General features: G+C 36.0%; 1 protein-coding gene across 10 annotated transcripts in view; it reads left to right on the top strand.

Moving 5' to 3' along the window:
* Positions 1–27309, top strand: part of PHF14 (PHD finger protein 14) — a 203542-nt gene that overhangs the window by 152646 nt on the left and 23587 nt on the right. The window contains exon 18 of one of the 10 annotated variants that reach the window (XM_043462726.1): positions 13256–13809. The exons of 6 other annotated variants lie outside the window; for them this stretch is intronic. In XM_043462726.1, the coding sequence (XP_043318661.1) occupies positions 13256–13342 (87 nt within the window). In that variant the 3' untranslated portion in view covers positions 13343–13809. Of the gene's footprint in view, positions 1–3328; positions 3387–9371; positions 10640–12751; positions 13063–13255; positions 13810–27309 lie in introns of those variants that run through there. 3 more of the 10 variants (XM_043462725.1, XM_043462731.1, XM_043462732.1) reach the window with 3 other exon arrangements.

Raw genomic sequence — 27309 nt, forward strand, 5'->3', positions numbered from 1 at the left:
AGTGCTGTGTTTTAGCTGAGTCAGGTATTGCTGCCTAATGTTTGTCACGAGATGTAAAAGTTTGAAAGTCTGTACTGTAAAGAGAACCTAAAACCCACCACATGCAATCTTTTTGCAAAGATAGTTTAAGAATATTTGGATTTGTACCATGTCAGCCACTTTATGTATAAACTGGAAGATTTTCTATATTTTTTCAATGTTAGTGTAATTTTACAGTAAAAGATCTTATTCAAAAGCAAATACCTTTGTTTGTTGCTGGATCAAAACTATTTATTATGCAGTTTAGACTCATATGGGTTAGTTCTTTTGTTAATTCTTTTGTTGTTCTTTAACCAAAAGTATGAAATTGTTACCTCCTCTAGAAAAAGTTTAAAAATGTTTCATTTCTTCTTGACAGATAAAGATCCATCTATGTAGCTTTTTATTCCACTGTATCTTGACCTGTGATCTAGCTCAGCCATCTACTTTCTTTTGTGATTTCAGACTTCTACAGGTTTAGCTAGCTTTAATAAATTGTTCTCTTTTTTCCTTTGGACCATATTCATATGCTAAATTTAAACTCTAGTCACCTAAGATGCAATCTATTTTAATGTTTTCTCTGAAGGTTTCTTAAAGGTTTATGTTGCAGTGTTATATTGTCATTGAAGTTAAGTTGGTTTTTTGTTAAATGTACCTTCGATAATGGCTACAAATGATTATCTGCTTCGCTGGTTTGAAAACTCTTTAAGGTATGCCTATAGAGGTTAAAAAATTTTAAGAATCACTTTGAAAAGTTCAAAATGCATCAGAGCATTTTTTTCAGTTCACTTTTGTGTTCCTGAGGGACTGGACTATTTTTTCAACTTCTAAAAACAAAAATAGTATTCTAAAATTCTGTCTTTAAAATATAGATTAGCAGATATTTGTGATCCATTTTCTGAAGCAAAGATATATAGGATGTGTGTGTGTGTATATTAGTCGCTCAGTGGTGTCTGACTCTTTGTGACCCTACGGACTGTGTAACCTGCCAGGCTCCTCTGTCCATGGAATTCTCCAGGCAAGAATGCTGGAGTGGGTTGCCATTTCCTTCTCCAGAGGATTTTCCCAACCCAGGGATTGAACCTGAGTTTTCTGCGTTGCCAGCAGATACTTTACCATATGAGCCACCAGGGAAGCCAATAAGATACATAGATAATAAGAGGATATATAGTAATATATATAATATAATATGCTAAGATATATAGTCTAAAGCAAATCATTAACTTGAGATGTTTCAGCATTATTTTCTTATTTTAATACAACAGTTTCAAGAAAAAAATTGTTACTTAATAACTAAATTCAAACTTTATTCCAGGATCCAGTCATTAGTTTACTTACCATTAGTTAATTTATCTCCACTTCATGCCATTTTAGGATTATGAGTGAAGTAGATATTTTTAGAAAGTTTTCTTTTCTCTTTTAAAGAAGACAAAGTGGTATATAATTTAAACACCTTCCAACCCTTTCCCTGTGACATTTAGTGACGATGTGGAAGCTTTACCCTGTATACCACATAAATACTACATTAAGTATAATCTTATTCTCCATTTCTCTTTGACTGCTTCTTTTTGAGTTCTACTACTCATGATCTAATTTTTGCTATGAGATAAACTTTGTTTATTCATGACTACGGTTCCCAAATCCTCCAGTTTTCTCTTTTTTTGTAGTCTTTAACCTCTTCTTGTTTTTCCCAGACAGAGAAAGCAGCATTTGGAAACATGACATTCTATATAATTATCAACTGTATTATGTTCCTTCATTAGTAAAAAGCTTCCATAAGATAGAAACCTCCCTCAGTTCAGTCGCTCAGTTGTGTCCAACTATTTGCAACCCCGTGACTGCAGGACACCAGGCTTCCCTGTCCATCACCAACTCCTTGAGCTTGCTCAAGCTCATGTACATAGAATCAGTGATGCCATCCAACCATCTCATCCTCTGTTGTCCCCTTCTCCTCCTGCCTTCAATTTTTCCCAGCATCAGGGTCTTTTCCAGTGAGCCTGTTCTTCACATCAGGTGGCCAAAGTGTTGGAGTTTCAGCTTCGGCATCAGTCCTTCCAGTGAATATTCAGGATTTCCTTTAGGATGGACTGGTTGGATCTCCTTGAAGTCCAAGGGACTCTCAGGAGTCTTCTCCAACACCACAGTTCAAAAGCACCAATTCTTCAGTGCTCAGCTTTCTTTATAGTGCAACTCTCACATCTATACATGACTACTGGAAAAACCATAGCTTTGACTAGATGGATCTTTGTTGACAAAGTAATGTCTCTGATTTTTAATATGCTGTCTAGGTTGGTCATAACTTTCCTTCCAAGGAGTAAGCAACTTTTAATTTCATGGCTGCAATCACCATCTGCAGTGAGTTTGGAGCCCAGAAAAATAAAGTCAGCCACTGCTTCCACTGTTTCCCCATCTATTTGCCATGAAGTGATAGGACCAGATGCCATGATCTCAGTTTTCTGAATGTTGAGCTTTCAGCCAACTTTTTCTCTTTCCTTTTTCACTTTCATCAAGAGGCTCTTTAATTCTTCTTCGCTTTCTGCCATAAGGGTGGTATCATCTGTGTATCTGAGGTTATTGATATTTCTTCCAACAATCTTGATTCCAGCTTGTAGTTCATCCAGCCTGGCATTTCTTATGATGTACTCTGCATATAATTAAATAAGCAGGGTGGCAATATACAGTCTTGACTTACTCCTTTCCCGATTTGGAACCAGACTGTTGTTCCATGTCCAGTTCTAACTGTCGCTTCTTGACCTGCATACAAGTTTCTCAGGAGACAAGTCCGGTGGTCTGGTATTCCCATCTCTTGAAGAATTTTCCACAGTTTGTTGTGATTCACGCAGTCAAAGGCTTTGGCATATTCAATAAAGCAGAAGTAGATGGTTTTCTGAAACTCTCTTGCTTTTTCGATGATCCAACAGATTTTGGCAATTTGATCTCTGGTTCCTCTGCCTTTCCTAAATCCAACTTGAACATCTGGAAGTTCACTGTTCACGCACTGCTGAAGCCTGACTTGATGAATTTTGAGTATTACCTTGCTAGTATGTGATATGAGTGCTATTGTGCGGTAGTTTGAACATTCTTTGGCATTGCCTTTCTTTGGGACTGGAATGAAAACTGACATTTTCCAGTCCTATGGCCACTGTTGAGTTTTCCTCTGTTTGTTTCCAAGGCAAACCATTCAATATCACAGTTATCCAAGTCTATGCTCCAAACAGTAATGCTGAAGAAGCTGAAGTTGAATGATTCTATGAAGTCCTACAAGACCTTCTAGAACAAACACCCAAAAAAGATGTCCTTTTCATTATAGGGGACTGGAATGCAAAAGTAGGAAGTCAAGAAACACCTGGAGTAACAGGCAAATTTGGCCTTGGTGTACAGAATGAAGCAGGTCAAAGGCTAACAGGGTTTTGCCAAGAGAACACACTGGTCATAACAAACACTCTCTTCCAACAACACAAGAGAAGACTACACATGGACATCACCAGGTGGTCAGTACCGAAATCAGATTGATTATATTCTTTGCAGCCAAAGATGGAGAAGCGCTATATAGTCAACGAAAACAAGACTGGGAACTGACTGTGGCTCAGATCATAAACTCCTTATTGCCAAATTCAGACTTCAGTTGAAGAAAGGAGGGAAAACCACTAGGCCATTCAGGTATGACCTAAATCAAATCCCTTATGATTATACAGTGGAAGTGAGAAATAGATTCAAGGGATTAGATCTGATAGAGTGCCTGAAGAACTATGGATGGAGGTTCATGACATTGTACAAGAGGCAGTGATCAAGACCACCCCCAAGAAAAAGAAATGCAAAAAGGCAAAATGGCTGTCTGAGGAGGCCTTACAAATAGCTGAGAAAAGAAGAGAAGCTAAAGGCAAAGGAGAAAAGGAAAGATATTCCCATTTGAATGCAGAGTTCCAGAGAATAGCCAGGAGAGATAAGAAAGCCTTCTTCAGTGATCAATGCAAGGAAATGGAGGAAAACAATAGAATGGGAAATACTAGAGATCTCTTCAAGAAAAATAGAGATACCAAGGGAACTTTTCATGCAAAGATGGGCACAATAAAGGACAGAAATGGTATGGACCTAACAGAAGATATTAAGAAGAGATGGCAGAATATGCAGAAGAACTATACAGAAAAGGTCTTCATGACCCAGATAACCACGATGGTGTGATCACTCACCCAGAGCCAGACATCCTGGAATGCGAAATCAAGGGGGCCTTAGGAAGCATAACTATGTACAAAACTAGTGGAGGTGGTGGAATTCCAGTTGAGCTATTTCAAAATCTAAAAGATTCTGCTGTGAAATTGCTGCACTCAACATGCCAGCAAATCTGGAAAACTCAGCGGGAACCTCCCTAAGATTAAGGCCAAATAGAGTTAGTTGCTTTTTTTTTTTTTTTTTTAATAACGCACCATGGCAATTTGAGGGCTTGTGGCATGGAAATCCTGCAGTCTGAAATAAACACATTAAATAAAGAATGTAAAAGGAGACAATAGAAATGGTCATATCTGTTCATTATCTTAAATGTGTGAAGGACTATCCAGACTACTATTTTTAAAAGGCTGATTTTCCATTTTAGTCCAATCCAAATAAATTTTGTCCCTGAATTCAACAAGATGCCTGTAGAAAGCAACTTGATTTTTTTCATTCCAGTACCTTTAAACAAGCTCTTCTGAATTTTCTTTTTTGGGGTGACATGACTTTTCCAGTCTTCTGAGGTATTATTAATAATAGTTCTCTTTTTTAATATAGAAAATCTAGTCCAATTTAATGTGAAGGTTTCAGACTCTCAACCATTTCAGAGTTTCTCCTCTTACCAGCTCCAGGCCTGCTTCAAGCTGGGAAGTCTACAGTTTGAAAAGGGCACATCCTGGACTTTGACTCCTGTGCCTGCTTCCTTTTGTGAGGTTAGTGGTTCCTTACTGCTTAGGGCTTCCCTACTGCTGTTTCCTTGAAGTGAGAGAGGTGTTCTTCAGTGGGTTATGTAGAACTCATTTTCGGAAGTCTTTAAGTCTTTAGTCTTTTGGCTCCTCCCTGATTGGCATAGGCGCACTCCCACTAGGCCGTCCCTCTTTGGCTAGATCCCTTTCTAAACAACAGAGTCTTGCTCTCTTTCGTGGGTCTTCTCATTTTTCCTGAAAGCTAAGAAGAGCAGTCATTCCCACTGCAGCACTGCATCTTTGCTGCTCTGCCTTTACAACTAGATAGATGCATCACCAGCTCATCTGAGTGTCCCTCAAAACTCCGAGGGGACAGGTTCTCTGAATACGCTTCAAAAGCATCTCCCACCAATCTCAGTGTCCTTGGAACTCCTAAGAAACAAACACCCTGAATACTTTTCAGAAAGACTGTCTCATATAGGGACTTCCTATGGAGTACCTCTTTTAAAGAAATCCATACTCTCCAATCTCACTTTTCCTCATTCTTCAAGCTTCTCCTTTGATGAATCTTTGTATGTGTGAGTCTTTGAAGACAGTACTTTCTAAAGTGTTTTATCAGTGAATATTTTTAAAACATGAAATTTTAGGCTTTTTCTGAGAGACCAAGAGATAAAATGTCACCTGCCCTTTACTTTTTAGTCCTTTTGTGTGAGAAGGTCAAATCATTCTCAAACCATCATGACTCAAAACCATCATTCTTTTTTCTTAATTCGTCTACTTCACTTTATGCCAGTTTCTTCAAGTCTTCTCAAGACCCCAGAACATCATCTTCTTTCTGATTTTATCTACCTCTCCTTTTTGAAGCTATGATTTGGCATTTTAATGGATACTTTTAAAAAACAGTAGAGTCCTCTGTTATAATTCGTTAACTTTCTCTGCATTCCCTGTATTGTTTCATCTTAAATGTGTGTGTGTGTGTGTGTGTGTTTTCTCTCTTCTGCCTAAAAATAACTGGAGGAATTTGTAGACTTAGATTCACTACAAATTTTATGGTTCCTAAGTTAAACCAAGCCTCATTGCTGTTTTTTGTGGGTTCCTTATCAGATTTCCTTTAGCAGCTATTTCCGATATTTGCCACACCTGTCAAGTCTCAGTTTTATTTATAGCACCCTCGTTTTTTCTAGATAACTCTGTCTCTTACTTTACTGAGGAAAAAGGGGCCATAACTTTATCTTATCACATCCCAACCTTAGAAAGTCTTTTGTTACTTTTTCTTCTTCAACTTTTGTTACTTTCAAAATACCTCAATCTCTTTTTTTCTTTTCAGAAGAAAAAAACAAATGTCACTTTTGTTCTTTATTCCAAAAATCTTTCTCTTCAAAATATAAGTTTCTGTTTTCATCAAGTCCCCCTACCAAGTTTTTCCAATCAGTCTTTTGAAAGATCACTTTTTACCTATCTTTCCAGATTGCAAAACTCAAAGAAGCTCTTCATTGTGTGGACAGTTAAAACTCTGACATCTGTCAGTTTTATCCCGGACTTTCAAGGCTGTCTATAATCTGGCCTCATGCTAATATTCCATATATATCTTTTCCTGTCTCACTGTCTCTCTCCCCACTCTCTTCCCTCTCCCTTTCACAGATATCATCAGTGTCATGTTTGTTTGTTTAGTGAAATATTCAGCTAAGTCCTAATTTTCCAAGCAGTCTTTAGGACTAAACTAAATTCTTTTGCATTTTGCTAGACTATTCATTTGACATTTGGTAGATGTTTCTTTGTATTGTTATTCATCCTTTTATGTCTTGGCTCTTCTTACCAGCTACATTGCAAACTCTTAGAGAATGTTTTTTTCATAATTGTTTAAGACAGGAACCTGAATGTTACACATGGTTTTTTCAAAGACAGATTTAAAATCACTCCTGGTAGTGCTTCACTGCCACCTTGTTTCCTGTTTGTTGTTATTGAGATTATTTTTTAAACTTTCATTTTGCTGAATGGCAGTAGAAGTGGTACAGATTCTAGTTTTTGCCTTAGGTTCCCAAGGCTATTTTTTTGAGCAATAAATGGATGTCTGAAACATAAATTTCTTCCAATGATGACCCAAATATGCAGAAAAGACCTAGAATAAGAGACATAAGAGAAGAATGTCTCTTCAGCAAGTTTAAAATACTGTCCTTTCTTAGAATTGTTTCTGTCTAGGTCAGTCAGCATTTCTGTTAACATTTTAAAGTGCCTATTGATTATGGTAAATTGCCTTGAAATAGAGATACAGTTTTAAGTTAAAAGGAAACTCTCTCCTCCAGAATGAGGAATAGGAGTTCTTTGAGATTTTAAAGACAATCTGAAAGAAAATGTCCATTTCAATATTTTGTATAAATATTTAAGAAGTGTAACATTTGATAAGAAACAGTAACTCTTTTCTTTATGTAGATATCTTCTTTGTCTTGATGGACCTACCAATATGTCTGCAATAGGAACCTCATTTTGTTGAATAAAAATCTGTATACTATTAATAGCTAACAAACACATGAAAAGATGCTCAACATCACTCATTATCAGAGAAATGCAAATCAAAACCACAATGAGGTACCATTACACACCAGTCAGGATGGCTGCTATCCAAAAGTCTACAAGCAATAAATGTTGGAGAGGGTGTGGAGAAAAGGGAACCCTCTTACACTGTTGGTGGGAATGCAAACTAGTACAGCCGCTATGGAAAACAGTGTGGAGATTTCTTAAAAAACTGGAAATAGAACTGCCATATGACCCAGCAATCCCACTTCTGGGCATACACACTGAGGAAACCAGATCTGAAAGAGACACATGCACCCCAATGTTCATCGCAGCACTGTTTATAATAGCCAGGACATGGAAGCAACCTAGATGCCCATCAGCAGATGAATGGATAAGGAAGCTGTGGTACATATACACCATGGAATATTACTCAGCCGTCAAAAAGAATTCATTTGAACCAGTCCTAATGAGATGGATGAAACTGGAGCCCCTTATACAGGGTGAAGTAAGCCAGAAAGATAAAGAACATTACAGCATACTAACACATATATATGGAATTTAGAAAGATGGTAATGATAACCCTATATGCAAGACAGAAAAAGAGACACAGATGTACAGAACAGACTTTCGGACTCTGTGGGAGAAGTCGAGGGTGGGATGTTTCACGAGAATAGCATCGAAACATGTATATTATCTATGGTGAAACAGATCACCAGCCCAGGTTGGATGCATGGGACAAGTGCTCTGGCCTGGTACACTGGGAAGACCCAGAGGGAGTGGGTAGAGAGGGAGGTGGGAGCGGGGATCAGGATGGGGAATACATATAACTCCATGGCTGATTCATGTCAATGTATAACAAAACCCACTACAATATTGTAAAGTAATTAGCCTCCAACTAATAAAAATAAATGAAAAAAAAAATCTGTATACTATTCAGAAGATATGCCACATGCTCTTGAGACATACTAAAATAATCAGACATAAATGTGGCCCTTAAAAAATTATGTTCTAGTAGAATAGATAACATGTATAAATGTAATTATAAGATTTAAAGTGTTAATGTAAGATTTAAAGTGTTAAATGCCATTAGAAGTTACAGATAAACTACTGGGAATTAGAAGACTAGAAACATTGCTTTCAGAAACAAATTTTTTTAAGATTCACAATAAAAAAGATTGTGAATAATGTGTCATCTGAATGGAATTACAAAAATTAGGTTGGATGTGGGCTTCTCTCGTAGTTTAGTCGGTAAAGAATCTGCCTGCAGTGCAGGAGACCTGTGTTCGATTCCTGGTTTGGGAAGATCCCCTGGAGAAGGAAATGGCAACCCACTCTAGTATTCTTGCCTGGAGAATCTCATGGACAGAGGAGCCTGGTGGGCTACAGTCCTTGGGGTCCGCAAGAGTCAGACACGACTTAGCGACTAAACCAAACCAAGATAGGAATGTAAATCAGGATAGACAAGGTTATGCAGCACACACCAAAAAAATACAAAATTTTTATTGACCTAACACAAGTTTATTTCTCATAGAAATAACATGTCAATACAGGTTGACAAAGCAACTCTGTATATCACAGTCACTTGAGGACCCAAGCTGATGGCAGTTTATTTCAACATATGTTGCTTCACAGCACTGTATAAGGAAATAGAGCAAATTATAGAATGACCTTTAAAATCTTATCTGGAAATTGACACCTTGAACTCCATCTTATGGTACACAAATTCCACAAGTTAAACCTAATGTTAAAAGGCCAGATGCTACCATGTGCTAACATACTTCAAAGGCCTTTTTGGTGTTTGAAGCAGCATAGGGAGAATCCAGGGAAAGAAAGAATATATATATAGTTTGTACAGGGAAACTGCATAATAACTTGAGAAGCAGTAATTGTACTAATAATAAATGCTAATATGTTTAATTTTTTTTCTTTTTGCTTTTTTTTAAATAGACTTTTGGAGCCGTTTTCGGTTTACAGAAAAATCGAGTGAAAAGTACAGAGTTCCCTATATGCCCCTCATTCCTGTCTCTACACCTGTAATATGTAAAACTGTAGTAATAGTTTCCCTGTTATTAACATTTTGTATTAGGGTGGTACATTTGTTACAATTAATGAGCCAATATTGATACATTGTTACTAACTAAAGTCCATAGTTTACATTAGAATTCACTCTTTATGTTGTATATTCTATGGGTTTTGGAAAATGTATGATAGGGTATATCTACCATTACAGTGTCATAGAGGATAGTTTCACTTCCCTGCAAAGCCCCTGTGTCCCACCTATCTGCCCTTCCTGCCCTCCCCCTAAAATCCTGGTAACCACAGATCTTTATACTGTCATCATACTTTTGCCTTTTCCAGAATGTCGTATAGTTGGAATTACATAGCACATAGCTTTTCACATTGGCTTCTTTCACTTAGTAATATATATTTAAGTTTTCTCCATGTTTTTTCATGGCTTGATAGCTTCTTTCTTTTTTTCTTCTTTTTTTATCCTTTACATTTTAGGTTCACAGCAAAATTGAGTGGAGTACAAAGAGTTTCTGTATACTCCCTGTTTCCACAGATAAACCACCATCCTCCCCCGCTTGTGACATCCTGCATCTAGTGGTACATTTATTACCATCGATGAACCTGCATTGGCACATCAGTACCACCCCAAGTCCATAGTTCACATTAGTATTCACTCTTGATCTTATGCATTCTGTGCATTTTGACATATGTATAATGAATTATATCCATCATCACAGTATCATGCAGAATAGTTTTATTACCAAAAAAATCCATTATGCTCCACCTGTTTACTCCTCCTTCCCTTTTCCAAATCTCAGGCAACCACACATCTTTTTACTCTTTCCATAGTTTTGCCTTTTCCAGAATGTCATACAGTCAGAATCATATAATATGTTTGGATGTACCACAGTTGATTTATGCACTCACCTACTGAAGGTGAGAAAGTGTATGAGTACAATTAGTTTGTTGTATATACAGCAGTATTGGTTGCTTCCAAGTGTTGAAATTTATGAGTAAAGCTGCTATAGACATACATGTATGGGTTTCTATGTGGACATAAACTGATTTGGGAAGAACCAGGGAGCATGGTTATTGGATCATGTGGTAAAAGTATATTTAGTTTTGTAAGAAGCTTTGCCAAACTGTCTTACAAAGTAACTGTACCATCCTGCATTCCCACCAACAATAAATAGTTCTTATTGCTCCACGTTTGTTAGCATTTAGTACCATCAGTGTTTCAGCTTTTAGCAATTCTAATAAATATGTAGTGATATTTCATTATTGTTTTGATTTGCAGTTCCCTTGTGACATAGATGTTGAGCATCTTTCATATGCTTATTTTCTATCTATATATCTTTTTTGGTGAGCTGTCTTTTCAGATCTTTTGCCTGAATCTTAATTTGGTTTTGTTCTTATTGCTGAGTTTTAGAGTTCTTTGTATATTTTAGATTCTTGTCCTTTATCACATTTGATACAAATCTCAGTGTCTCTGAGTTTATTTTGTTTGTTCATTTTTTTCAGATTACATATATGAATGTAATAAGAGTATTTGTTTTTCTCAATCTGATTTGTTTCACTTAGCATAATACCTTCAAGATATGTCCATATTTGTGCAAGTGGCAGGATTTCATTCCATGAAGAAGGAAATAGCAACCCATCCCAGTATTCATGCCTGGGAAATACCATGGACAGAGGAGTCTGGCAGGCTATAGTCCATGGGATTGCAAGAGTTGGACACAACTAAGTGACTAAACCACCACCACCACATACATAGTCAACCAGTCTTTGGCAAAGGAGTAAAAGCAGTTTAATGGAGAACATGTTGTATTTTTAGCTGATATGTTTTTAATACCAAGCAAGAGGTTGGGAGTTTAGATGGAGACCATAACATAAAGGGTTACAAATATCTTATCATGAACTTGTAACCACTGAAGTTCTGTTTGGTGTCCTTTAGGGGGTGTTAAGGATCAGAAGAGGAGATATCATTTAGACCAATGATTCACAAGCTTTTTTTTCAGAGATTTATTGTATGTAGTTTGTTACATATAACCTAAAAATTTTACAAAAAGCATGCTGATAATTTTTGTTCTTTTCTTTTTACATTAAAAATGCTGATCACTTTCCACTAAATTGATTTTACTACCACTTATATTATTAAAAAATTTGAAAAATATTGATCTGGTTAAAATGCTTTAGTTTACAGTTAAGGGACGTGAGACACAGAAAAGTAATCTCATTGAATCTCAGGGTTATTCAGGTAGTTAATGGCAGAGCTATGACCAGGTTATAGCTTAGTGCCAGTTAGTACTTTTTCTCCAGTCATTTTTTAATCTATCACTGAGCACTTCAGAAATTATTTTATATTATCATTAAATCTGCTTAGTGATTAAAAACAAGTTTAGTGCTAAAATATAAATGTCTAAGCTCGTTTTGCAGAATCATGAGTCACTCCAACTATGGAAGGGTCCACAGTGATTGATCAGATAGAGCAACACGTAGTCCTCAGAGTAAACTTTGCCAGTGACTGAACACATTCTTGTGTTATATGAGCACTTGCACATGAGTGTGCTGGTTTGTCTATTGTCACAGGAATCTACCTCTGTCTTCACTTGACATACTCTTGTAAGCCTTTGAACTTGATTTTATTCCTTCCCATGCTGGTAATTCCTCACTATTTCCTCTGAAACAAACAGTTTGTGAAAAATTAGTCTCTTCCATGTACTGGATGTCCCTGTGCTCTTAGTCAAAGTCTCCCTTAAGGATAGACTTGGAATCGAATTGTCCAGGTAACTGTGTAAATGTGGGCGAGGGACTTAATGTCTCTGTACCTCATTTCCTCACTTTAAAATGGAGACAGCAAAAAAGAATACCTATTCATTGACGCTTTTTTTTTTAAGCTCTTGTGTTGGTGGTTTAGAATCACGTAACAATGACAGTGAGCCTAATTTAATACCTAATTCACATGTCTATTTAGTTGCACAGGAAAAAGAAATGAAATGGTTTTTCACTAAGATAAACATGAAATATATACATTTATGTCCAGTACTTCTGAAACACTGAGAATAGCACATCCATTGTAGAATTTTTCTTTTTCTTAATCTGGGGACCATTTAAAATTATTTTAATAAAATGCAAGCTTTAACTGTATTTCTTTAGAATTCTATAAAATTTTAATCAGATGTTAAATTTTGTATATTTTTCATGGTATAGACACATCTTCTTTTTTTCCCCTTTGAATCTCCAGCTTTGTTAAGGAGCAACAATTTCCTGCATTGGTAATGTTAAATGTAACTTTAGTTTTCAATTCATTGCTGCAGTTATGTTTCCAGAGCCTGCTGTAAGAGATAAACCCATTGCAAATGAAGGCAGCATTCATTTCCTTCCACCTCAGGCCACACAGAATTGATTGAGGTAATAAAATGACAGCACATTGTAATATACTGAAGGCTCTTTAATTCGAAAACCAGTTCTAGCCTGATTCAGAGCTTGTTTAAAGCTAATTTATAGCTTGCATAATTTTCAGCTGGCCGACCAAGGTAAAGGATGATATATGAAAACTGATAAAGAATTAACTTATAATACATTCAGAGCTGTCTTGTTAAAGTCAACCGGTATTAAAAAACACAGGTAGCAGGGGGCAGGGGAGGATAGTGGGAAAAAATCATTGGTAATCTTTTGCTTTGCGTAAGTAACATTGTTGACAACAGTTTAAATTTCCCATCATCTTATTTCAAACCTAGCTTCTTGTCCTTTTTGTGTAGAGTCAGTTCCGTCTGCATTTCTTACGTTTTAAAGTCCTTCATTTTTCATCCCATTTTAAGGTCGGTGTGAGCCTGAGCACAGGTAGGCGCTGTTGTGGCTTCCAGTGTCAAGTCTACTGTGTGCCGCGGTCGGCGTGCTGCTGCTAAACAGTTCTGTCTGGCAGCATTTTATTTACAGATCGTCTTTTTCAAGGGGGACGCTGAAAGGAGTTAGTGCTCTTCATTTTTATTTGAGCTGAAAATTCAAGATTAGGCCTTTGCCTGTATGGACTGTTTTTGTCCCTTTATTCTAGCATATTTATTGACTTTCCACCCACAGATACTACAACTACAATAGTTTTGAAAGTATTCTGTACTACAAATGAAGCCATGTTTTCAGAAATCTCATGTCAGCATTCACAAGTGAAAAATGAATTACATTTTCCTTTTTAATGTTTAAATATTTTACATGGTTATTATATTTTGCTTAAAAAGTGAAAGAACAGTGGAGGATTGGCATATTTTTTGCCATATTCCATTATTATAGGGTCCTGGAAAGTATTGAAAACTTTCAAAAGTGCATTTCCTATTTTTAACCATGTGTATCACAGTTAGTTTATTGCAAATGTTTTATATATCAAAGCTAAAAAATCAATAAATATATATAAGTTTAGATATATGACTGAGAAGTTTTTTTTGTTTCTTCATTGAAACTTGTCTAGCTATCTAGTAAAGTGTTAAGATGAAAAGATTTTGGTTAGTCTAATTATGATGTCTATGGTAAATGGTCATAACTTTAATTACTTTTTTGAAAGTTGTAAGCATATGTACTTATTATAGAATATGATATAAAGATGAAAATAAAAATCATTCAGGGAATAACCACTATAACATTTTGTTATTTTTTGCTGTGTATTTTTTAAGATCTTAGTATCATGTGACATATGCCATACAGTGTCACTGGGGGCAGTATCATTCCAAGAGGGCAAAAAATTGGTTCTTGCAGGAAAGAAAAACCAAAATTGATTGGTTCGTGACCCTCCGCAGCTTAAACTTTTCTGATAAAAATCTTATTTTTAGTATTTAATTTCTCTCAGGTTTTCTTGGGTATCACGAAAGTGGAACTGACATTGAGTTTATGGCAAATATGCAAAACTGTGTACATGGTCAGTGCTACAAAGCAATGACAGATAGATGGTTTTGATCAGAGGACTTTGAGTCAGTTGCTTGGGTATGTCACACAGGTAGTCTGCACGTACATGCTGGCTGCCATCGGCTGTCTTGTGGATGTTGTTTATGCTTGATCTTCTGTGCTGTTGTGTTTAAATTAGGTTTTGGGAATTAATCAAAAATAGATTATATTTTATGTTCTGAGAGAATAGCATTGAAACAAGTATACTACCAAGGGTGAAACAGATCACCAGTCCAGGTTGGATGCATGAGACAAGTGCTCAGGGCTGGTGCACTGGGAAGACCCAGAGGGATGGGATGGAGAGGGAGGTGGGAGGGGGGATCGGGATGGGGAACACAGGTAAATCCATGGCTGATTCATGTCAATGTATGGCAAAAACCACTACAATATTGTAAAGTAATTAGGCTCCAACTAATAAAAATAAATGAAAATAAATAAATAAATAAACAATAGTTTCTTGTACAAAAAAAAAGATTATATTTTATTATTTAATATTACAAAAAATTTAGCCTATCATTAATTTAGTTAGGTGCTGGGATGAGAACATTTTGACAATTTCTGAATGATTATTTAGCTTCTGGTTACCTTTTATTATCAAGCAAAAATTAAAAATGATTTTTAAGATTTTTTTTCAGTTACTTTTGCTGGAAGTATAATAGTTTGAATGATTTGTTAGGACTTGATCTTTCATTGTTATTCTTACATGTTTATGTAAATTGTGATTTCCATACAACTTGACATAATTTGTATAAATAAGTAAGTTAAAGATTCTTTAGCAAAGGAAGTTATATAGTTAAGTTACATATTGGTAACTTACAATTTTTAACTTAAAAATTGTTTAGTCATTCATAACCTTGTATCAAAAAGTAAAGCTTTATGTTTTCACTTTTTATATATAATATACAGCTATACATACAGTACATAAACAGATATACAGTATATCTGTGGCATTAAAATTTCATGAGGTAGTTAAGAAAAAAATTGCTAAAAAGACTCAGTGTGTGTGTTAGTCGCTGAGTCATATCTGACTCTTTGTGACCCTGTGAACTGTAGCCTGCCAGGCTCCTCTGTCCATGGGATTCTCCAGGCAAGAATGGGTTGCCATTTCCTTCTCCAAGGGGTCTTCCGGAGCCAGGGATTGAACCTGGCTCTCCTGCATTGCAGGCAAACTCTTTACCATTGAGCCACCAGGGAAAACCCAAAACACTCACGGAGGATGCTATAAAAAAGCCTGTTAAGAAACATCGACATTATTAACTTTTATCCTGCTTTTTCCCTTAATATTACATAGTAAGCATTTAAAAATTTAATTTGAAAGCAAGTTTTGTGTTCTGCACACAGAGGACATACTACTAAAGTAGTTACCTGTGTTAGCACCATGTCATTTATAGTCAAATTTCTGAGGTTTCCTTTGAAATAATAATCCATAAATGCTAATAATCCATAAACATCCATAAAGTACTAGATTAGTTTGTAATTTTTGAGACAAAGAATTTTAAATATCAGTTTAGAGACTGAAATGTCAATCTCATCAAAGTTTCAGCAGGATTCCTTTGTGACTTTTTTTACATGTTATTGTTCAAGATCTTTCTAATAATCTGACCTTTGTATTTACTATGATCTTTCTAGTTTACACGTATATTTTCCATTCCCTCATATAATTCTAGGGGGTAATTTATGTCTCTACTCATTCACAACATTAATGTTTTTAACCTCTCCACTACTGTGCTATGAGGCCTCCAGGTAGCTCAGTGTAAAAGAATCCACCTGTCAATGCAGGAGACTCAGGAAATGCAGGTAGCATCCCTGGGTCAGGATGATCCCTTGGAGGAGGAAATGGCAACCCACTCCAATATTCTTGCCTGAAGAATCCCATAGACAGAGGAGCCTGGCAGGCTACACTTCCTAGGGTTGCAAATAGTCAAACATGACTGAGCAACTGAGCATGCAGCACTGTGCTATGAGGACTCAAAAATGAATAAGAGAATTTTTTCTCCAAGTAACCCATCTAATTAGGAAAATGGGCAGGTAGATTGAAAAACTAAGCATTTACTACTCCTTTAAAATTCCCAGATAAATGATATTATATAAATATATAAGTAATCCTTTATTTTATGGAGTCAAGCAAGCAAATATTTGGCAGAATAAAGTATAACAATAGCAAATAATATTTTATTATATATACTGTAACAATAGCAAATAATATTTTATTATATATACTGTACATACTACACTAAATATTAAAATGAATATTATTTTAATTTCTAATACCAATCTCCATTGTGTATAATGTTTTTCATTTCTATTGATAATTTTAAAAGATTGTGAGAGACAAATCCGGTATTCTCAAAGTAGGAATAGCATATTTTTTACTGTTTTCCTTCATATTTTTACAACTTGAAGACTTCTATTTTTTTAAATAGAATCTCCACTTTCATTAGGTTCACTATCACTAAAACTTAAACTCTTTTAACTTGAACCATAAAATATAAAAACTTTTTTTTCCAAAAATTGTACTCCTTTTTTTAAGTGACTTTGGAGCTTATGTAGCAAGTGATTTGGAACCATAGTAATCCAAACAAACAGAAACATAGGGTTGTAGTATTTTTCCTGCTTTTATAGTTGAGAAAAATGTTTTTAGAACAAATATTTTATTTTCTCCCCATATGAATTTTTACAAATCTAATGAAGCCCAAAGCCTTGAAAATAGTATTACAAAAAAAAAAAAAAAACACACACACAAAAAACCTCAGGGATTAGAAATATCTGTAAAAACCTATTATTGTTTTTATATTCAGAGTACTTATATATGAGAAAAATTTTGTTTTATAGCAGAAAGATTTTTTAAATAGGTTGTTTCAGCCTCACTGGAATTAACAAAAGGAGGCCATTAGTTTTGGGTTATTTAAAGCAAAATTTGTCCCTAGCAAAGAGTTGGTTTATTTTAAAATTATAAGTCAGTTAACAAGAAACTTATTAAGAGAAAATGTTTAAGTAATTCATGTTGAAACTTGTTATTAAAAATTGAGCATTTACCCATATTTAACCTTTTAGAGTCACTATATTTATTTCAATGTACACTCATTTCTTTTGGTATTGAGGTACTTAATAATGACAGTATCATTTTCATTGTATAATAATTTTATAAGTTCTGCTTTCTGAGTAACTTTACATAATGATGGAGGGGAGAACATGATCAATTTAGCCTAATTAAGTTTAACTAATTTTAGCACTCTGGTGAACTTCATATTAAGAAGAAATTAAAGACAAAGAGAAATCACAAGCCTTTGATTTGAAATCAAATATAAAGTATTTTACTAAATTGTAGTATATTTAAATGAAGAATGTATCTATTTTAAACTAACTTTAAAGTATAGGTAATTTAAAATGTTAAAAGGCAAATGTTTGGAGTACACCCAAGCATTTAGCTTTGTTTTCAAAACAAATGTAAAATAAATTACATACACTAAAATATACAGCAGGTCATTTTTTGTACCTTTTAAGGCACAAAAGTTATGGTAAATGTTTCTGGAACCGATGAGAGTTGAGTAAAATTTTCCATAGGATGTGACTTCATGTAGTATTCCTAATGATGTTTAAATGCATCATTGTAATCAGCGAGTCCATTCATTGACTTCTAGATTCCTATCTGTGTGGGGGGATGACCTGGCCTATGAGGACCCTACACACATTCAAATCAGCTCAATTCAGTTCAGTCGCTCAGTCATGTCCGACTCTGCGACCCCATGGACTACAGCAGGCCAGGCCTCCCTGTTCATCACCAACTCCCGGAGTCCACCCAAACTCATGTCCATTGAGTCGGTGATGCCATCCAACCATCTCATCCTCTGTCGTCCCCTTCGCCTCCTGCCCTTAATCTTTCCCAGCATCAGGGTCTTTTCAAATGAGGCAGGTCTTCGCATCAGGTGGCCAAAGTTTTGGAGTTTCAGCTTCAGCATCAGTCCTTCCAATGAACACCCAGGACTGATTTCCTTTGGGATGGACTGGTTGGATCTCCTTGCAGTCCAAGGGACTCTCAAGAGTCTTCTCCAACACCACAGTTCAAAGCATCAATTCTTTGGTGCTCAGCTTTCTTTGTAGTCCAACTCTCACATCCATACAAGACTAATGGAAAAACCACAGCCTTGACTAGACGGACCTTTCTTGGCAAAGTAATGTCTCTGCTTTTTAATATGCTATCTAGGTTGGTCATAACTTTCCTTCCAAGGAGTGAGCATCTTTTGATTTCATGGCTACAATCACCATCTGCAGTGAGTTTGGAGCCCCCAAAAAATAAAGTCAGCCACTGTTTCCACTGTTTCCCCATCTATTTCCCATGAAGTGATGGGACCAGATGCCATGATTTAGTTCTCTGAATGTTAAGCTTTAAGCCAACTTTCTCACTCTCCTGTTTCACTTTCATCAAGAGGCTCTTTAGTTCTTCTTCACTTTCTGCCATAAGGGTGGTGTCATCTGCATATCTGAGATTATTGATATTTCTCCCGGCAATCTTGATTCCAGCTTGTGCTTCATCCAGCCCAGCATTTCTCATGATGTACTCTGCATATAAGTTAAATAAGTGGGGTGACAATATACAGCCTTGACGTACTCCTTTTCCTATTGGGAACCGGTCTGTTGGTCCACGTCCAGGTCTAACTGTTGCTTCCTGACCTGCATACAAGTTTCTCAAGAGGCAGGTCGGGTGGTCTGGTATTCCCATCTCTTTGAGAATTTTCCACAGATTATTGTGATCCACACAGTCAAAGGCTTTGGGATAGTCAATAAAGCAGAAATAGATGTGTTTCTGGAACTCTCTTGCTTTTTCAATGATCCAGCAGATGTTGTCAATTTGTCTCTGGTTCCTCTGCCTTTTCTAAAACCAGCTTGAACGTCTGGAAGTTCATGGTTCATGTACTATTGAAGCCTGGCTTGGAGAATTTTGAGCATTACACTACTAGCGTGTGAGATGAGTACAACTGTGTGGTAGTTTGAGCATTCTTTGGCATTTCCTTTCTTTGAGATTGGAATGAAAACTGATGTTTTCCAGTCCTGTGGCCACTGCTGAGTTTTCCAAATTTGCTGGTATATTGAGTGCAGCACTTTCACAGCATCATCTTTCAGGATTTGAAATAGCTCAACTGGGATTCCATCACCTGCACTAGCTTTGTTCATAGTGATGCTTCCTCAGGCCCACTTGACTTCACATTCCAGGATGTCTGGCTCTAGGTGAGTGATCACACGATCGTGATTAACTGGGTTGTGAAGATCTTTTTTGTACAGTTCTTCTGTGTATTCTTGTCACCTCTTGTTAATATCTTCTGCTTCTTTCAGGTCCATACCATTTCTGTCCTTTATTGAGCCCATCTTTGCGTGAAATGTTCCCTTGGTATCTCTAATTTTCTTGAAGAGATCTCTAATCTCTCCCATTCTGTTGTTTTTCTCTATTTCTTTGCATTGATTGCTGAGGAAGGCTTTCTTATCTCTCCTTGCTATTCTTTGGAACTCTGCATTCAAATGGGAGTATCTTTCCTTTTCTCCTTTGCTTCTCTTCTTTTCACAGCTGTATGTAAGGCCTCCTCAGATAGACATTTTGCTTTTTTGCATTTCTTTTTCTTGGGGATGGTCTTGATCCCTGTCTCCTGTACAATATCATGAACCTTCATCCATAGTTCATCAGGCACTCTATCTAGCAGATCTAGTCCCTTAATCTATTCCTCAGTTCCACTGTATAATCGTAAGGGATGCTTGATTCTAAATGTACATCAGCTTCTCACACCCCCACATACATTCCTACAGATGTTCCCATACACAGCTCCACACATAGCCCTACACACACTGCCTGCATTGCCCTTGACAAGACCCTCACTCATGCACCCTGTACGTATGCATACACACTCTACACTAAAACAAAACTTATTTTCTTATTCTTACTATGTGTGATGTAACCTATTTTATCTTTTTCCTATTTCACCTTTAAAACTACTCATAAAGTCACATTTCATCTAGACTAGTGCATGCTTGCTGTTAGAGTAGATCCTGACTCCTATATCGGGCCTATATTTTTGCTAGGTGTCTGTGTATATAAATATAGATATAGAAGAAAATATATATAACCTAACAGGAAGTAATATTGGCTTCCATTCATCATTTTGTGTGGATATTTTTCAAGCTTTTGTGTTGTGAGCTTTCATTGTTCAGCAATAATGAGCTATATAGATTTATAAATTTCCTTTTTTTCTTTACCGTGCAATGGACAAACAACAAGAATAGTCTATGTAGAAGTTTTTAAAGAAACTAGAAGTTTAAGCAAAGAGGTTTAAATGATAGGATTTGAAAGAGGTTCATAAAATAGGATTGATATTTCTCTACTTTATGATAAAATGAAGGACTTTGTGCTAGTAGAATAGCAGTTGTTTACTAATTTTGTCATTATCTGAAGTTGTTCCAATTACTCACTGACCGTGAGAAATATCCAATTCCTGGGAAACATCTCTAGTATACAGTCAGTGTTGTTATATAAGTGTCAAGAAGCCAATAACTGTTTTCTCTTACATTTATTATCTGGGAGTTAAACTCTTTGGTAATATGTCAGTTTCTGTAAAATTGGAATTGAGTAAAATATGCCTCTGTAGCATCGGTTTATAGTCAGATAGACCTGGATTTGAATATCTACTTCTCCATTTAGTAGCTTTGCTACTCTGGGGCAAATTCCTTAAGCCTTCTGAGTTTGTATTTCCTCTTCAGTAAAGGTAATACTGTGTAGGCAAGTTCTGAAGATCAGAGAATAGTATTAATATAGGTGTGTAGAATGCCTAGCATAACTGTTGTTGTTGTTTAGTCGCTAATTTGTGTATGACTCTTTGCAACCCCCTGGAGTGTAGCCTGCCAGGCTCCTCTGTCCGTGGAATTTCCCAGGCAAGAATACTGGAGTGGATTTCCATTTCCTCTTGAGGGGATCTTACTGACCCAGGGATGAAACCCACATCTCCTGCATTGGCAGGCAGATTTTTTACCACTGAGCCACCAGTGAAGCCTGCCTAACATAATTACTGGCCCATTAAATATAAATGGTAACACATACCTTTGTGATTATTATTATAGCTACTAATACCATTGTTAATCTCATTTATTTTTACAGTTTTGTGAGCAGAACAAAATTATTCTGTTGCATACATATTTGATTTTTCATAACCCAGAGGATAAGAGATATCAAACAACTTTGAGTGGTCTTCATATGATAGTTGTCAAAAAAGACTGAGAAAAATAGAATCATATTAATTTGGTTATAGGTTTGCAGCCTGTGGTTTCTAGATTTATATGGAATCATATATGGAAATAGTATTTCACAGTTTTTCAACAGAGGTTTTTATGAATACTATTTTTTAGTGTTTCAATTTTTAATTCAGGTTCTTAGTGTTGAATTTCATATGATATAGAATTATTGCTAATAAAAGAGGTCAGTAAATACTGAAATGTGTTCAGACTTACCTAAACAAGTAATAACTGCCTTTAAAATTTAGTTTGTTAGAATTACAAAGTATTTACCCAGGGAGAGAATTGGTTTCCCAAGGTTACTTGAGGAAAACACCAGATTTCCCTTGAGTGTTATTCATAATAGTTTGCTTCTCATTCATTTAAAATAATGGAATCTTAGAATTTAAACCTAGAAGTGACTTTATGAAGTTATAGGTTAACTGGTAAATTCTCTTAGATATCTTTTCCCTTAAGGCTATCACTAGTTAAGAAATCTGGAGTTCTAAGAGGTTTGTGAATGAATTGTGGTAGACTTATGATAAGTATCAATAAGTACTTTGACTTTCTGGCTTCAGATCCTTTGGTTTTCTCGTATATAGTGCCAGTGTCCAGTTTGTTTACATACATTCATGGTAAATGTCTTACGGTGCTTATGTAATTCCCAAGTACTATATAATTTCCATGATTATCTAATTGAGCTTATTGTTTGGAATATGTACATAAAATAAAAATATTTTCTTACCATTTTAAAATAAAGTAAGTTATGTAAAAATTTCCCATGCATTGTATTATATAACAGGTCTGAATTTTATCAAGAGCGTAATCTGATGCATGGTTCTCCCAGGAAGTTTAATCTAGGTACAGATTTTATTCTTCAAAATTATCAGCTTCATTTTGTATCACTGTAGTATGTGAATCTCTGATTATAGTTATTTTTTGTTACATTTTTTTTAAAGGTTAGTTTGAAATTATTTCTAGCACTCTCAGGTGGCACTAGTGGTAAAGAACCTGCCTGCCAGTGCAGGAGACGCAAGAAACTTGGCTTCAGTGGCTGGGTTGCCATGATCCCCTGGAGGAGGAATAGCAACCCACTTCAGTGTTCTTGCCTGAAGAATCCCATGGACAGAGGAGCCTGATGCGTTAGTCCGAGTTCACAAAGACTCGAACACAGCTGAGCACCCAAACATAAACATAAGTTTTTATGCTTATATCACTTTATCAATGATATTGCTGTTTCTGTGTGGTACTTCCTTCTCCTTTCCATGTAGTCTCCTCAAAGTTAAAACTACTGCTTCATGAAAGAAAAAAAGTACTGAACGTATTTTCTTCAAATTATCAGACTATGAGAATTATTTGTCTGTACAATTTTTGGTGGTTATCGTTTGAGTATCGAGATATCAGAAACGGCAAAGTAAATGAATAATTTACTTATAGCTTCACTGTTTATTTTTACATTAGGGTTTCTTAAACTTTTTTTATTTTGATGTGGGTGGGGATTGTCTTGCATACACAGATGCTCAAGTAAAGCAGGGTTTTGTTGAATTTTCTCCAAAGTATGCTACGGAGAACAGTGTTAAATTTATCATCAGTACAGAATCATGAACCACAAACACACTATCCCAAACATACAGAACTGGAGATTTTTTATTTTCTCAGTAACTTTAGGTATCCTCAGATTTAAAGCTGGTAGAAATACTTAATGCCCCTTTCTGTTCAAATAGTGATACAAATAGCAATTATTCACTGCTCTATAATGAATCATTTTTATCTACATCTGTGTCTGTTCCATTTATATAGAATAAATATTTATGTTTGCTCATTTTTCTCGACTAAGAGATACAGATAAAATAGGTTTGAAGTATCAGCTATAATTCATTCTTGAAAAGAAAGGCCTTAAACTGATATTGTATGGAAGAGAAAACCATCTCAATCATTTTAGCAGCAAGCTTATAACCAAGATAACATCAGCATTTTCCTTCTTGAAAATGTAGCTTCTATATATTAAAGTAAGGAAGCAATATTTTATTAAAAATAGTATTAGAAGCTCAACCTATCATCACAAACCTTAAAGAAGATCCTGTTATGATAGGGTAAAAAATAATAGTAAGATTTTGTTTTAGTCACATGCTCACTATACAAGGTCATCAAAAAACTCCTAAAATTCGAAAACAGCAACAACAAAAAAGTGAATAAACAAAAGTGAAAAAAATAGTTCTTATGTTAATAGTTCATATTTTTCTATTTGGAGGTCTCAAAGCCAAATTATTATCCTACATAAATATGCAGTGATAACACAGTATTAATAACTTAATGGCTAGTTGACTAATGTCAAAAAAGTTATCTGTTTGAAAAATCTAAAATTTTCTTTTCTGCTCATGCACACGATGTAGCCCTGTAATTTAGTACTATTTGCATATTTTTGTAATTAAATATTTTTCTAGGAGAGGAACAAGCTATATAACTCTTGATCTGCATTCTAAAAATTAGAAATTAAAAGGTATATGTTAGGAAATATTTGACATCCTTTGTGAGTTCAGCAATTTCTTGACTTTGACTTGATATTGCCTTTTCCTAATGAAAAACAATTGTATTGAACTATGGTCTATATGCTAAAATACGTCCTTAGATCATGTTTTGAAGATAGTATGGTACAGTGAAAGTGAAGGTGAAGTAACTCAGTTGTGTCCGACTCTTTGCTACCCCCGTGGGCAGTAACCTACCACGCTCTTCCGTTCATGGGATTTTCCAGGCAAGAATACTGGAGTGGGTTGCCATTTCCTTCTCCAGAGGATCTTCCTGACCCAGGGATCGAATCCGGGTCTCCCGCATTGTAGGCAGACGCTTTACCATCTGAGCCACCCGGGAAGTCCCTTTGAAGATGGTGTGCTACAGTAATTTATAAATTAAATATATAAATTTCATTTAGCATAAATGTATTCTATAAGTAACTATGTAACATCAATTTATTTTAACTACTACTTTTTTCATATTGCATCTCTGTTGTGTAAGGAATTAAGTGACCAGTTACTTTAGGAGCTGCATTTAAGTATATTAATTATTTTGTTCCCATATGCAAGTAATATATGTTCATTATAGATAATTTGAAAAATGCAGAGAAATGGATAAAGAAAACAAAATTCATACCATATTTCCCAAGGATTATCATTGTTGGCAGATTGGTGTATTTCTTTCTAGAGTTTTTCTTGCCTTCATTTTACAAATATTTACTGACCCTGTTGTAAAGTGTAGGGCCCATAATAGTTGCTAGGAGCATCCATGAAAGGACATAACCCCTGCCCTCTTGATACTTATAGTTAAAAAGAGAATATAGACAAATGAAATGAAAACTTTGGAAAAAGTTTTGAAAGAACTCAGTGTGTTGGTCACTTCAGTTGTGTCTGACTCTTTGCAACCACGTGGATTGTAACTCACCAGGCTCCTCTGTCCATGGAATTCTCCAGACAGGAATACTGGAGTGGGTAGCCATTCCCTTCTCCAGGTGATCTTCCTGATCCAGGGATCAAACCCAGGTCTCCTGCTTTCTAGTATTATTTTAGCATATTTCACTGGAAAATCTAGACTTAAGACAGTATGTTTATGACAGTTTCTAGTGCTTTACAGTCAAAATGTGAGAATTCCTCTAAGAAGAACTGTCACAAATGAACTTACTTACAAAACAGAAATAAACTCACAGACTTTGAGAACGAACTTATGGTTGCCAGGGGAAAAGATGGGAAGAAGGGATAGTTAGGAAGTTTGGGATCAACTTGTATACACTGCAATATTTAAAATGGATAACCAACAAGGTCCTACTGTTTAGCACTGGAAACTCTGCTCAGTGTTATGTGGCAGCCTGGATGGGAGGGAAGTTTGGGGGAGAGTGGATACATATAGAGGTATGACTGAGTTTCTTTGCTGTCCACCTGAAACTATCACAATATTGTTAATCAGCTATACCCCAATACAAAATAAAATGTTTTTTAAAATGTGAGAATTCCTATAATAGAATATTTATTTACATGTTACAGAATTGTATTTTGAAAGCAAATAATTTTTGTGTGATATAAGACTTTGAAACTAATACCAGAGGAATATGAGATAGAAAATATTTTAACTCCTTCAAAAAGAATCTCTTCATTTCCTTTGACATATTTTAACATTTCCCAATCAAGATTGCCAGGAAAAATGTCAATAACCTCAGATATGCAGATGACACCACCCTTATGGCAGAAAGTGAAGAAGAACTAAAGAGCCTCTTGATGAAAGTGAAACAGGAGAGTGAAAAAGTTGGCTTAAAGCTTAACATTCAGAAAACTAAATCATGGCATCTGGTCCCATCACTTCATGGGAAATAGATGGGGAAACAGTGGAAACAGTGGCTGACTTTATTTTTCTGGGCTCCAAACTCACTGCAGATGGTGATTGCAGCCATGAAATTAAAAGATGCTTACTCCTTGGAAGGAAAGTTATGACCAACCTAGACAGCATATTAAAAAGCAGAGACATTACTTTGCCAACAAATCCGTTTAGTAGGCTGTGGTTTTTCCATTAGTCTTGTATGGATGTGAGAGTTGGACTATATATATATATATATATATAAGAAAGCTGAGCACCGAAAAATTGATGCTTTTGAACTGTGGTGTTGGAGAAGACACTTGAGAGTCCCTTGGACAGCAAAGAGATTCAACCAGTCCATCTAAAGGAATTCAGTCCTGAATATTTATTGGAAGGGCTGATGTTGAAGCTGAAACTCCAATACTTTGGCCACCCGATGTGAAGAACTGACTCATTGGAAAAGACTCTGATGCTGGGAAGGATTGAAGGCAGGAAGAGAAGGGGACGGCAGAGGATGAGATGGTTGGGTGGTATCACCGACTCGATGGACATGAGTTTGAGCACGCTCTGGAAGTTGGTGATGGACAGGGAAGCCTGGCGTGCTGCAGTCCATGGGGTTGCAACAGTTGGACATGACTGAGCAACTGAACTGAACTGATGACCCGCAGAGTCCCCTAATTTTCATGCTACATAAATGGCAGCTCCTTCTCAATCTTCTTAGCTGAGTACTCCACCTGTGCCCAGTTTTATTCCATGGCTTAGTCCATAGGACCCTTTTCTTCTCTATATGCCATTCCCTTGGTGAGTGCATATAGTCTCGTCTATAAGTTGGAGACTTCCAGATTTCTAATACTAGCCCTGAACTCTTCCCTCAAGATCTAAATTCATGTATCCTGATGTTTGCCTGACATTCCCATTGGACAGCTAAAGATTGTCTCAAGTTTAATGTTGCTGAAATAGAATTTTTTTCTCTAGATCCTTCTTCACTCCCATAATAGCTTACTTGTCTCTTACTCTTTCCCAACTCACCACTACCATTTTTGTGTGCCCCAAACAGGAATCAGTTCTAATTACTCTCTTTTGTTTATTCCTCAATTTCTCCCTCATAGCCTGTCCTGACTCAGACCATGTCATACATCTTTCCATTCCCACCACTACTACAGTGCTCCAGGCCACCATCATTTCTGATTTATACTGTTGCAGTTGTCTTCTGCCTTATTTTTCTATTTCCAGTCTTACCTATAACCCCTATCCTTCTTTCTCTATACAGCAACCAAAATAACCTTAAAGCTCAAAATCAGATTATATTACTAGTATTAAATCCTTCAGTGGCTTCTCACTGTAAATGGAATCA

Source organism: Cervus canadensis, chromosome 3 (assembly GCF_019320065.1).
Source record: "Cervus canadensis isolate Bull #8, Minnesota chromosome 3, ASM1932006v1, whole genome shotgun sequence".
Classification (NCBI taxonomy): Eukaryota; Metazoa; Chordata; class Mammalia; order Artiodactyla; family Cervidae; genus Cervus; species Cervus canadensis.